At 37.5% G+C, this 14,683-nt stretch overlaps 1 protein-coding gene across 6 annotated transcripts in view; it reads right to left on the reverse strand.

Annotated features, from left to right (window-relative positions):
• Positions 1–14,683, reverse strand: part of VPS13D (vacuolar protein sorting 13 homolog D) — a 415,828-nt gene that overhangs the window by 188,548 nt on the left and 212,597 nt on the right. For all 6 annotated transcript variants that reach the window (XM_007491757.3, XM_007491755.3, XM_016422198.2 and 3 more), the window contains 3 exons: positions 8,157–8,336; positions 6,858–6,974; positions 6,181–6,330 (listed from right to left, as the gene is read on the reverse strand). In XM_007491757.3, coding sequence (XP_007491819.2) covers positions 6,181–6,330; positions 6,858–6,974; positions 8,157–8,336 — 447 coding nt within the window. The remainder of the gene's footprint in view (positions 1–6,180; positions 6,331–6,857; positions 6,975–8,156; positions 8,337–14,683) is intronic.

A 14,683-nucleotide genomic window follows, 5' to 3' on the forward strand; every position in this document is an offset into this window, starting at 1 on the left:
GGTCCCAGATCTATAATGATCTGGACTCCAACAAAAAAAGGTCCAAATAAGATACTTATCATGAGAGAATTTCCTATAGCAGTTTGAAGTTGGCAGTGATTTTTTAAGTAATATTTTTTCTTTATTAAAAGATATTTTACTTTCTCAATTACATGTAATAACAGTTTTCAACATTTCCTGAAATTATAAGATCCAAATTGCCTTCCTCTCTCTCTTTTGTCCCCCTTCTCAAAGATTGTAAGCCATCTAAACTGGGTTATACATATATTATCATGTAAAACATAATTCCATTTTGGTCATTATTGTAAAAGAATACTCATATAAAACCAAAACACCCAAATAAAACCAAAAATTTTAAAACTGTAGGGAAAAGTCTGCTTTGATCTCCATTTTGATTCTCTGGAAGTGGATAGAATTCTTTGTCTTAAGTCCTCCAGAATCAATTTGGATCACTGTATTGCTGAGAGTAGCTCTTTACAGGTGAAACAATATTGTTCTGTACAATATTCTCCTGGTTCTGCTTATTTCACTTTGCATCTATTCATGTGGATCCTTCCAGCTTTTTCTGAAACCATCCTGTTCATCATTTTTTATAGCACAATAATAATGTTTCATCACCAACATAGACCACAATTTGTTTCAGCCATTCCACAAAGATGTAGTTCACCTTAATTATTATTTGGAAGTTGACAGTGTTTTACATATATTCTCTCATTGACATGTCACAAAAATTCTGTGAATTTGGTAAAACAGGAATTATTCTTCCCATTTTACAGATAAAGAAACTAAGGCTCTGGGAGGGTAGATGATTTGTCACTGCTGATTCAAAACCCAGATTCTTCTCTGAGTACATATTTTATTCAATATGCTAGGCTGCTTAATCAATTAATATGCTTTAATACTTTTTTAAAACCACTACTAGCTTATTGACAAGATCAACAACAGAGAACCTTTCTTACTGCCTAATCCACAAGTATAAAAGCATGTAAACCCCTTCTGGCCTGTTTTCAAAGGGGTGGATGATGTGAAAAAAAGGTTAAAAAAATTTTTTTTAATATCAATTAATTGTTGGCAAAAAAAGGGGGGGGGGACAAGAAATGGAAGCTGTGTCAGATTTTATAATCTTGGGATTAAATATTGCTGCAAATAGCAGTTTGTAGGAATAAATTCAGAAGATGCTTGCTCCTTTAAAGGAAAGTTATGGCAAATCTGGGCAACATGCTAAAAAAAGAGACATCCTCTTGCTGGCAAAGGTCCATATGGTCAATGCTATGATTTTTCCAGCCACAATGAATAACTGAGAATTGGACTTTAAGAAAAGCTGAATGCTACAGAACTAATGTTTTCAAATTGTGGTGCTGGAAAAGACTCTTGAGAATCTCGAACAGCAAGTAGATCAAATCAATCAATATTTAAAGAAACTAATTGAGACTATTTGCTGGAAGATCAACTATTAAAGCTTGAAGCTTAAATATTTTGGCCACATAATAATAAGACAGGAGCAATTGGAAAAGACCCTAATGTTGGGAAAGATCAAAAGCAAAAGGAAAAGGGAGGGGCAAAGGATAAGATGGATAGACAGTGTTGTGGAAGCAATGGATATGAGCTTGGACAGACTTTGAGGAACAGTGGAGGATAGAAGGGCTAACATGCTATGGTCTATGACAGTGATGGCAAACCTTTTAGAAACCATGTGCGGTGCACTGCCCTGCACCCCCAGACTGCATGCAGTATTCCACCCCACCTCCAAGAGACAATGGATCCCATATGGAGAAAGGTCTACTTTTCAGGATGCTGTTGAGATCAGGCAGCTCTCTGTTCAGGAAAAGCCAGGTGGGAGAGATTCTTGGGCCAGCAAGTTATGCCACCATTTTATTGGGAGAAGGAGAAGCAGCTTAAACAGGGTTCTAGAATAAGACAAACTTTCCTTTAAAAAAAAAAAATCATCCTTCGGGGCAGTTAACCCTGATCTGGGTTCAGGTCAAGTCTGGGTTTACAAGAATTGCTTTAACAATGATTATAGTCTGTCTGCAAGTCTGACCTGAAGTCTTCTAGGTGAAGGTGACACTTCTAGGGGGTGTCCTGCTCTCTCCATTCCTGGAGGGGGTGGAGTCTTGAAATTCCCAGCCCTTCAGCAAGCCAGCACATGTGCACATGCTAAAACTTTCTGACAGGGGTGAGGGTTGCTTCAGGCAGGTCTTGATGGCCTCCCAGAAGGGGTGGATCTTGGCGCAGCAAGGGGTGTGGGGGGGAGGCCCTCCCTGGGAGGTTCAGATCTTGAAAGCAAAGGAGGAATCAAGGGAAGGGGTAGGGGAGGCTTTGTAGGCTCGGAAATCAGATGAGGGCGGGGCATTCAGCTGGAGTCTCTGATTCTGTTTCCTTTCTTCCTGCCACCTAGGGCAGCTGTGGTAGGGGCCAGCCTGATTCTCCTTGAAGGCCTGGGCACTGAGTCTCCCCCTCAGCCTTGGGCTCCTGCCCTGAAGGAAGACCCTGGACCGGAAAGGGGAAGGAGAAAAGGAGTACTCTGCTGAAGGGAAGGAGTAACTGCAGAGACGTGGGGAGACATAGCAGAGAGAGAGAAGGGAGCAGCAGTGCTGGGAGAGGTCTCTGTGTGCCATCTTTGGCAAAGTGCCATAGGTTCACCATCATAGGTCTATGAAGTAAAAAAGAATCTGACACAACTGAACAATTTAACAACAACTAACTAGATGTCCAAAAGGCTCTGTCCTAGGCCCTCTTCTCATTTTTCTCTAGGCTAATTAACTCACTAATTCATATTGGCTTTAAAGGAATCAATTTTTATCTTTATGTGGATTATTGTCAGATTTACATATTATATCCAGCCCTAGTCTCCCTCCAAGGTCTAGTCTCACATCACCAACTGCCTACCGGACATCTAAACCATGACGTCTCAAAGATATCTTAAACTAAACATATCCAAACCAAACTATCTAATTTTACCGCCAGACTTTCATTGAAGCTTCCATATAATTTTTTTGATTCTTTCTTTTTTAAACCCTTATACTCTGCTTTAGAATCAATACTATGTATTGGTTCCAAGGCAGAAGAACAATAAGGCTAGGCAATGGGGGTTAAGTGACTTGCCTAGGGTGACACAGTTGGGAAGTATCTGAGTCTAGATTTAGATCCAGAAACTCCCATCTCCAGGCCTAGTTCTCTAACCACTTAGCTACCTAGTTGCTCCTAGTACATTGTTTCATGTGACTATTGATAGCTTTGCTTTCTTCTGAAAATTGCTAGTTTGTATTCTGACCATTACATCAATTAGGGAATTGCTCAGATTTTTATAAAAACTGGCTCAGTTCTCTATACTTGAGAAATGAGACCTTTATCAGAGAAACTTACAGTGTAATTTTTTACCCCAGTTTCTCGTTTTCCTTCTAATTTTGGCTATATTTGTTTTGTTCATGAAAAACCCTTTTAATTTGGCATAAACAAAATTATTTATTGTATTTCTAAGTTCTTTAAGCATTTTTATTATGCAGAATTTTTTGCAAAATAAACAAACTTTTCTAAAGAAATGATGATAATCAAAGTCAATCTCTTTATTCATTCAAAGTCCATTTCGTAATCCTCAGACACAGTTTATCTTCACAGGCTGGATTGAAGTTGTTATATTTTCAACCCATGTATCTCATCTCTATACTTTTTTACTACTTTGGCACTGATTTTTACTTCTATCTACAAATAAATTGACTGAATAAAGACAGCAATGGATAGTGCCATAGTTGGTATCAGGAAGACTCATCTTACTGAGTTCAAATCTGGCCTCAGAAACTTACTAGCTGTGTGACCCTGGGTGAGTAACTTAATCTTGCTGGCCTTAGTTTCCTCATCTGGAAAATGAGCTAGAGAAGGAAATGGCAAAATACTTTTTGGCCAGGAAAGCCCCAAGTCAGGTCAGGAAGAGTTGAATGTGACTGAACAATAACACCGAGAGCTAACTTTCAAAGGAATCCTTTATACATATTTTAAAAATGAGTTTTTATTGATATCTTCTGTTTCTTACATAAATACAGTTATCTCAAATATCCTTCCCCCTCTCCATTCCAGAAAGGCATCCCATATAACAAACAGTATTTGGGGGGAGGGGGAGAAGAACAAAATAGTATAACTAATTGATGCATTGAAAAAAAAAGTTGTGCAATATATAACATCCATTATATGTATAAGCTCTCATCTCCAAAAAGGGTTGATTACACAGTGTCTTCTTATATAGGAATCCCCTACAAATCATAAGTTATTATTGTTAAAAATGCGATTTCAATTTTGTGTGTGTAATGTTACTGGCATCTACAATAACCACTACCTTTTGTCTATCTTATGAAAGAAAATATTGATAATATTCTGGCAAGAAATTTCTAAGCATAAGTACAAGTCTCTGACCTCCTGTTCTTTCAACTTCCTAACTAGATTATAATCTCCTTCTGGATATGGCCATTATCTTCTATTTCCTTTGTTCCTCCCTCAATGCACTCTGTACATAGTAACACTTTAAGACATTTCAAACTAGGTTCAAACATGATCATTTCCTATGATTTGCAGTACATATCAGGTAGTAAAATCTTACCATCAAATATTCTGTCATCCCAGAAACAAGTTTTTTTCTCTAATTTTTAATAGGCAGCACAGCTAATTATTTTTAAAAGACTAATGAAGAACAAATGACTCCATGAATATCCCCAAAAAGGTTGTTGTTATTTTAAATGAACAAAGGCAAAGAAATAGCACAAGGGCAAAATATTAACTTTGTATCTGTCGTAAAAAAAAAAAAAAGAAGATAGATTAGCTTGAATCCTTCTCTGGTATATACAGATAAAAGCAAAAATATTTTGAAGAAGGCTTTCAGCACTGTCAAGGCAGACTGAATTATATGACATGAAAGGGACTGGAAATTCCACTTCTCAAGGGAATGCAGTGTATACTGAATAAGAATGCAGACTTTTCCACTTTGAGATGGGAACATAGTGTCTTTGCATCATTGTTTTTTGCACTATCAGGTACTGGTCATTCAGCTTTCTTTCACTCTTAAGGGAAAAGTAGGAAGATGGGAAAAAGAAGAGAATGTTCCCAGTAAGATTTTACAATGGGATATTGACACATTTATTTCTTTTAAATCTGAGAATGGTGGAGATCATTAGGGATCATCCAATCATTTCCTGTCTCAAAACAGACTACAATATGAATCATCTAAGATAGGTGTCAAGCTACTTTCTTTTTAAAGCCAAGAGCAGAATTTCCCTGGGTCATACATTCTAGAATTTCTTCCTCATGCTGACCCTCTTATCCTTCCTGCTGAGGTTCTGCCCACCATTTTTTATTCTTTCCACAGAGAAGATGGAGAATGACCAGGCAAGCCTTTGCTATGTAACCATTTCTTAAATTTTAAATGTAAATTCCCCAGTGCAGACAAATAGTTCTGCCTAAAGGCAAGAAATTGCTTTCAGGCCCAGAAGTCACCTTGAGAACTCAGCTTTCTGAAAATTATAAAATACATTCATACCCTTTGGGTATGGCTAGATGGCACAGTGAATAAAAACACCATACCCAAATTCAGGAAGGTCTGTGTTCAAATTTGATCTCAGATAGTGTGACACTGAGAAACTAACAACCCTGCTGGCTTCAGTTTCCTCATCTTAAAAATGAACTGGAGAAGTAAATAGCAAACCACTCTAGTATATTTGCCCAAAAAACCCCAAATGGGGGTCATGAAAAGTCAAGACATGACTGAAAACAATTGGAAAACAACAACCCAGTGTATTTTGAAAAAAATTATTTTTCTTTTTCTTACAAAAATGAATGTGATGAAAAACAACCATAAATGATTCCACATAATTGCATTAAAGAATAAGCTATTTCCTTTTAAGCCTTTAAAAAAAAAATCCTTACCTTCCATCTTAGAATCAATACTCAGTATTGATTCCAAGGCAGAAGAATAGTAAGGGGTGAGCAACAGGAGTTAAGTGACTTGCCCAGAATAACCTAGCTAGGAAGTATTTGTGGCCAGATTTAAAACCTAGGTCCTTCCCAGTTCTAGGCTTGGCTCTCAATCCACTGATTCACCCCCATTAAGCCTTTATAGTTGTTAAAGTCCCTAACCAAGGTTTTTAGTGCCATAAATGAAACAAGATCATTGAGTTCTAAAATCCGTCCTCTTACCTGTACATCCTGAATGCTGAGTTCAAGCATGTGACTGGTTGCAAGTTGTGTGTAGTGAACATTGATTCCTGTCAGGCTGGCAAACACTAGTTCTTCTGGGGTTTTATTAATTAAAGACAACCCGATTCCACCTTCTAGTTTCACAAGAACCTGAATGAAACAAAACATCCCAAACTGAACATTATTTAAAAAACAGCTCAAAAGTTGTGAGCTGAAAATAAGGAAAAGAAGGCATGACTGTTCCTTTAGACAGCCTTTACATTCTCTCCCAACACCTAAACTTCAGAGTAAACGCAAGTTACATATTATTTGATTTTTTCCTTTTCAAATCTGTTTTTCTTTGTTTCTAAAAGCCAAAGGCAGAAGCTGGCATAATCAATGAGAGTACAAGAGAGCCTTCCATTTTCTTTTTTTCCCCAACATCAAATGCTCTTTAAACTTGAATAGTTATGTAAAATATTTGCTAAGCTCCAATAGATTTTTGGATGAACTTAAAATGTCATCTGCAAATTGTGTTTATATATTTGTGAAGCAAGGCAACCAAGAGACAACATTTGCTGCATTCAAATAACACAATGAATTTTAAAAGAAGATAGAAGCAGTTGAAAAAAGAGAAGGAGAAAAATCATGTCTAAACATCAAAGGTCAAATATAAAATTATGATGTTTGGATCTTACTTCCAACTCTTGCTTTGTATCTGGGCTCTTAAACTTCCTTAACTCTTGTTCAGTAACAGGAAGGTCATCCACTTCATATGATGAACGATCGCTTTTCCTCTGGCTGAAGTCTGTTATCTAAAATGAAATAAACTACTAAGAAGCCTGCTTGAGAAACAGCTAGGTGGCTCAGTGGATTGAGAGCTAAGCCTAGAGATTGAAGGTCCTGGGTTCAAATCTAACTTGAGGGCCTTCTTAGCTATATGACCTGGGTAAGTCACTTAACACCTCCTTAGCCCTTACTAGTCTTCTGCCTTGGAACTAATACACAGTATTGATTCTAATACGGAAGGTAAAGGTTTAAAAAGAAAAAAAAAGAAAGTGCCTATTTTTTATTTTTATTATGAAATTTGTCTTATATAGCGGTTATGAAAGTATGGGATCTATAAATATTAGTAAGGGATAAGATTTAATAATGAAACAAATTAATTGTATATGAAAGTTTGCAAACCAGACCTGAGAGTAAAAGGTTCATAATTCTGAAAAATTCTAAACATATTAAGCACTGAAATAAATGAGCCTGAAGTTCCATACTTTGCCAGATTCTTGTTTATTTTAAGTCACAATTATCCAAAGCACATATCAACTATTTTGAACTCCAGACATAGTGAAACATTAAAAAAAGTTAAACCACTTTTTCTAGAGTCTAAATGTAAAAGTGAAGGTGTTTGGGTTTTTTTTTTTTGTAAGAAAGCAAAGCAAAAAATTATCCAAGAAGTTCGCATAATGGTAGATATTATATAATTTTATGCAAAAATTGGTCAAAATTCAATTGTTAAATTCACTATGTAAAAAGGTGATGCCAGGAGTCACAATCCTTTACAGTAGTGATGGAGAACCTTTTAGAAACGGAGTGCTGGGCCCTCCTCCCACCCCACCCCTAGATCAGGTGCCATGGCCACCCACCCAGAGACAATGCACCATGCCCTGCCCCCTGCCCCTTACCCCTTACCCCACCCAGAGGAGAGAGGAAGTATTCCCATTGGGCTGCTGGGCAGAGGGGTGGATGATGTGAAAAAAATGTCATCAGGTGGAGAAGGGGAAGGGCCTGCCTGACCTCCTCTGTCTTGTAATGGACTAGAGGGTGGGGGCGGGTATCACAAACAGCACTGTGTGTTCCATCTTTGGCACATGTGCCATAGGTTCATCATCACTGCTTTAGGGGTTACAGTGGTCAGACTGAACTAAAGGAAGCTAAATATGCCTTTTAAAAAAGAAGAAATGTATTTAGTTTGTCAGGTCTATGTGATAGATTGTCACCTGGAGTACTCGAGTTGGTCCATCTGGAATAACTTTAATAGCTAATATTCCAGATCCAGGCCTCATTTTGTGATCAATGAATTGTTGCTCAGGTGGAACTGGTCCCAAAAGCTCCAGAGAAGTATCAGGACCAAGAACAACTTCAGCCCCATCATATAAACCAGAGAGTCCTCCTTTTGCCTGGAATATGACAAAAATAAAGAGAGTCAGGGAAAAGACAGAGGTATTGACTTATAATGTCATGTGTCATATGAAAAGCAGAGCCAGAACTATTAACGGGCTTTAGGCACTGAAATTCTAATCTGTTAATCCTCCCTTCCCCTGGACACCCCAAAACATCAGCAGTATTCCAAGTCAAAAAGTAAAAAGGAATTTCATTTTTTCTTGCATTCCTGCAGTGCTGAAGCAAGATGGCTTTGAGCAGAGAGACTCCCTTTGGCCTCTCTCCTAGCTTTTTGATGCCCAAAGATATGCACCTCCCATTTTGTTTCAGAGAAGTATCTGTATTGCAAATATCTAATCATTGCCTGAACTGCCCAGTTCACCCCCTTTTGTCTTCAAGGCACAACACATCATGCTATCACTCTGTAAAGATTAAATTTAATTCTCCCCTGATTGTGAAAATGACATTACTTAACTCTCCCCTGATTTGTGAAGATTAAATTAACTCCCCTGACCATTTTTTAGATTTAATCACCAAAAGTGTAAACATCCTATTCACACTTGAGTGGGGGAGGTCTGTGACCGACATGTGCAATAATGGGTGATGAATCAGAATCAAACTGACTGCCCTCTGGGCAGTCCTAAGAAAAACTTTAGCAGTAATTGGTATATGTAAAAGTGGAGGAAGGCACAGGAAATGATGCAAAAGAAGGCGTCTTTAAAGGGGAGTTACAACTTCCTGTGGGGACTTCTTCTGGAGTTCTGAGTTTGAGATGGAAGCTGGTAAAGAATCTGCTAACTGGACCTGAGACCTTTCCTCGTAAGACTGTCTTTAAATCTCTCCCTTTGAACTGACACATGGTGAGTAAAAGAGCAGATTCCTATCCTGGATTTTCTAAAGAGACTAGCCTCAGGAAAGACCTATCCTTTTAAGTGAGGCTCCCTGCATCCCCAGGTCCTCAGCTACAAGGGCCGAGGCCTCCCCAGCTAAGGACTAACTCTCTCTGCCTGTTTTTGAGTCAGGGGTCGGAGTAAAATACTTAGTACATAGGCAAGATATCTTACTCTATCCTCTCTCTGATTTCTTACTTCACTCTTTCTATATTTTGTAAATCAATTGTAAATAAATCTCTGGAATTAATTAAATTCCTCGCAACCCTATTTTATAATCCAGTCCAACCTCTTATTTAAAAAACAAAAACAAAAACAAAAAAAAACCCTTTTCCCCGCTCACAACTCCATCCCTGGTCATGTAGTAATATCACCCCATCAACACATCTCTGGTCACACAGCCCCTATTTTCAAAAGGGTATAGGAATCCAAAACTCCATTTCTTTGAGGAGGCAATGTTTTACCTGTACCTGCCTCCTGGTCATTCAACTTAACAAACTTTTCTATTTTTAAGATAGAGCCTGACATTCTTAAAGGGATCATCCTTCCCGAGCCTGGGGTTTAATCTTAAGACCTCCCTCAACAATATTTCTTCTATTTCCCTGAAACTTAGCTTTCACTTAGAGATACTACCTCCCCAAGGTAGGCCAAGGTAGAACATTACCTTTTGACACCAAAAGTCAAAGAGAATTTGGCTTATCCCCACTATCACTGTCCAATATCCTTCTAGGACCACTCCCAACAATTAGCACAGTGCCTGGTGCTTAATAAACATTTGTTGAATTGAACCAAACCATTCAGCAAGCACTTCACCTCCATCAGATTTCATTTTCTCCTGCTTAGCTCTAGATCTTTTAGACTTCTAGATCCATCTCTCTCTTCTGCAATAGGGTCAGACAGTACCTGGCTCAAAGGTATTTTCACTACCACAATTCCTACTTCCTTCCAAACCCTGGAGCTTCTATCTTCCTTAATCTCACCACTTATTGTGACCATCTCAAGGCTACTGAAACCACAGAGAAGAAAAGTAATGGCTTAACCTTTTCTCCTACTAATCCGTACTCAAATGACTTTGCCTCTGATGAAGAGAGTATCTCATTCTAGTTAAATTCTTATTCAGCAAGAATTATTTTCAATTCTCAGCAAAGTTTTCAGACTTCTCCATACTTGAGTAGCTTTCACTTCTCCCCAAGCTCCCTACTTCTATGCAGATATTGCTTTTGGGGATGCCTTTAGTCTTTCTCTCCTTTGTAAATCCATTCAAGCTTTTCTCCTTTGCCCTAAGAGAGGCTTAGTTTTCATCTGTGTAAAGGGAACCCCTTACTCCCAGGCTCATGAACTCTCTTCTTGTCTGATCCATATCATTAGCATGGCTGGAATGCTCCAAACAGAGGTCACAGGTTAAGAGCCCTAGGAACATGACCCAGAACTAAGGGTTATGGGTCCAGGGCAGAGAAACTTTGATTGGTTCCTGAGATGTAATAGACCAGCTCAAAGAGATGGGAAGTGACATGGAGAAAAAGGCTATAAAAGATGAGACCATAGAGGAAATTGAGGCTTTTGGTGTGAGTTTGCTAAGATTGATTGTTCTACTCCTTTCAGCATTGGTGGTTCAGGTGGAAGACAGTCTCATGGGCTGGTAAGACTCTTGCTCTAAAGAGACTACTGGAGGTCCACATGGATATTGGAATCTTGTTGGGGAGTGAGCTAAAATTCTACAGACCAGACTTTTGAGTGGTAGTCTAGGAAATAAGTTTTCTACTTCCTTCCTTATATCTTTCTTATACTATATTTATATTAAATTAAATGTTTAAAAGCTACTATCATCCCTGTGACTTAAAAGTTAATTTTATAAAGTGACCACAACAAATTTTTTTGTTAATATTATTTAACAAAACCAATTTCCAACTATTATATGTAGCATTTTAATTATTATATATTACATTTATTTCATTATTACATCTGAAAAGCTTCAACTTGTGAATGAATTAGTATTCCCTTTTTTAGTTTAACTAAAGATTAACTTTTTAACATGTTTTGTTCCATACAAATGATTTTCACAACAAACACTCCAACAAAGCAGTATATAAATTCCCATTCTCAGATCACTTTAAAAGACACACAGAGCTGAATTATACAATACATTTTGAGGGAAATAACTTGGATCTCAGACTGTTCCCACAGATACTTAATCTTCATTGGTTTATTCAACTTCCTTTTTAGTTAACCATTCCTACAATTCAATGCCACACACTCAACATTTATTCACTAGTCCAAGGATCCACGTTTTTATCAATGTGGTGACCAATATAGATCACATTTCCTTCTCTACTTTAACCAATGCCTTTCATCATTTTCATTTTGTGACCAAAAAAATTCATAACCTAATAGTAAAACTGTCATCAATGAGCCTCTCCCGACTTGAATCAGCTGGGCCTTGTGTTTTACTGACAGAGCCTTGGATATAAGAAGACATTAGAAGAAAGAAGAGTATAGGCTGATCATATAGAGAGCTAAGTAATATCTAAGGCCATTTTTCCTTAAGTCATCCTCTTCTCCTGGAGTCTAAAAATCAATTGAAACTGATCAAGGAAGCACAGCAGGCGACCATAGCCTACCACTTATCCTTTCAACAAGAAGCAAATTCCAAAGCAGAAAAACTCCTAAAACAGAAATGAGTAAGTATCCTGATGCCTAGGGCTAGACAACATACCAGAATACTTTGAGGACAGGCCTCTTCTAAAACAAAATGTAATTGAAGAATATCATAAGAGCCTAGGATATCCAGGATATTATGACAAAATAAGCCCTAAATGCAGCTTAAAGTGAAAGTATACCACTTATATAAACCCTAGCACAGACAAGCTAGACAAGAAGGTGAAGAAGGGATTTTGTATTTATTTGCTTTGTTAATTCATCAAACCAAAGTTCAAAAACAGAAAAAAAGAAAAAAAAGAACCTTTCATTTATTAATTTGTAGGGCAGGTTTTAGCATGGAGAGGGCTTTTGTGCTTGGAGAAGGGTTGGGGTTTTGTGTGTGTGTGTTTTCTTTTTTTTTTTAATACAGACTTCCTAAAAAGGACAGAAAGGCTTTAATCTTTTCAGTTAATTTGTAGTTCAGAATAACCAGATTAAAACAAGTTTATTTCCCTAAACAAAACAAGTTCTGCTTTGCTGAGTATTTTAGTATAGAATTATTCAAAAGTGTAAAAATTATAAGACTGTAGGGGAGGAGGGTTTCCTTTTAAATAGATTAAAAAAATAAACACCATGAAGTGAGAGGAAAGAGGGAGAATATATACACAGAGGATTATAAGGATTTTAGAAAAACATCAAAAATAAAAGATGGATAACATACAGGACTCACTGATTCTATCAAGGCCTCTTTTGCCTCAAAAAGGATGAATTGTAATGCTAATTGAAATATCACAAATCTGTTCCAGATGTATGCTTCATATAGCAGGGAGCTTGTCTTTGATCCAAAGAGCTCAGGGCAATGGGAGTAAAGAAAATTACAATTTTACTCAATAGTAGTCAGGGTCTTCTTTGACTGCTGGAATACAACCACCTTGATATCAGACCCTGAGCATGTTTTGCTATAAATATCAATTTATCTCACATAAGAACAACTTGTTTTCTTCCTAAGAAAAACATACCCTGAATTCTCAGTGTCAGAAAACCTCCAAGCTGGAAGGAACTTCAGAGACCACATCTAATCCAAAGTCATAGCTCAACAAGACTCCCCTCTCTAACAGCCATTGAGTGAACAACTTTGGTGAAGAACTCTTGATTCCTAAAGCAGCCCAATCTACATTAGGATAGCTCTAATTTTTCAAATGTTTTTCCTCATATCATGCCTAAATTTGAATCTTTACAAATATCAATGACTACATCTAATTCTTCCCTTTGGAATCAAGCAGAAAATGTTTAATCTTACTTCAATTTAACAATCCTTCAAATACTTGAAGACAGCTATGTGGATCCTTAGCCCCCCAAGACATCTCATATTCTAATGATTCCTTATTCTCTGTACTGGTTCTTTGATGGTATGATAAATTCAGTTTTAGCTGTCTTCTGAAGTTCTCAAGCTCTCCAGTCTATCCTCCTTCAAATGGGGAATCAAATCCTAGTTCTGGTCCTAGTACTGAACACAGTACTACAGAGTGTAGGTGATCCAGGCCAGCAGGACTCTTGAACCTCATAATTTGTAGACTCTTTACTCCTATGAAGACAGCCTAAGGTTACATTAGCTTTCTTGGTTTTGTGAATCTTAAAACCACTCAGACTCTACTTTAGAAGATTTGATTGAGCTATTCCCCATTTTTAACAATGGAGGTACTTGATCAGGAATGTATTGAGAACTTTTAAAATTAGTCCACCCTACTCAGACAGTGCCTTAGGGGAAGATAAAGTTGCAAGCTCCTGATTGAACAATGAAAAGTCCCAAACTCATACTTATAGTAAAGCTAGAACCTTAAGCTAGGTCTATTTTTAGATCTAATACAAAAAGGTGCTAAATACCTATAAAGGTTAAATTAATCACTAAAAGGTCAAGCAACTTACAAAAGGCAAGCTTAACAAAAGGGGTGTGAACTACTCAGAGGATTTAATCTAACCAGAGAAGGTGAGAATTAAGAATTGGCAGTCCCGGGAAAAAGCATCTACTGTGATTGGTAGATGTGAAAATTTAGGGGAGATGACATAAGAGAAAATTTCTTTAAAAGGAAGGGATAAGAGGAATTCAGGGGGGTTATTGAATTTGAGTTGAATTGAGTTGGAGTTAGTGGGAGTTCGGAGTTGAAGTGAGGACTGGAGCTTGCTTGGAGATGATCTTGTGGTGAGTGATAAAAACTGACTTGCTCTCCCTTAGGCTAAGTGGCCTAGGCCCTTTTCTACTGGTTGGCTATTCTCTCTCTCTCCTTCCCTTAATTCCTTCATTTATATTAATTAAAATCTCCATAAAACCCAACTGACTTGGGTGTTTTCATATTTGGGAATTTTCTCATGGTGACCACTTAATTAGATTTTAAGTAAAAACAATAAAAATTATCTTTACCAGTTTGGCCAAAACCTTTATAGTTTTGGCATTACAATTTTTAACATTCATAGTTTTGGCAACCACGTTTTGGCAGTTAACAGTTTCCATATCATACTGTAAAAAATAGACTCGAATACAGGACTACAATCCCCACGAGCCTTTGCTCCACTTCCCCAGAATGCCTTGTAATCTCACCTGGGCAGAGATCGAGAAGCTGATTCAAAGCTGATTCAAAGGCTTTTGAGGCCTCTCTCTCTCTCTTGGCTCTTTTTGGATTTCCGTTTTGGAGCAGGCGGTCTCTTGTGTGATGTGAGGTTATTTTGTCTAGGCCTCTGGCCTAGGCACATGTTTCTTACTTGTATATTCTTTAATCTTTAACCTTTAATAAACCTCTAAAAAATATAATACTCCTTGCAGAGAGAAACTAATTTCTACC

The sequence above is a fragment of the Monodelphis domestica genome, chromosome 4 (genome assembly GCF_027887165.1).
Source record: "Monodelphis domestica isolate mMonDom1 chromosome 4, mMonDom1.pri, whole genome shotgun sequence".
NCBI classification, from domain to species: domain Eukaryota; kingdom Metazoa; phylum Chordata; class Mammalia; order Didelphimorphia; family Didelphidae; genus Monodelphis; species Monodelphis domestica.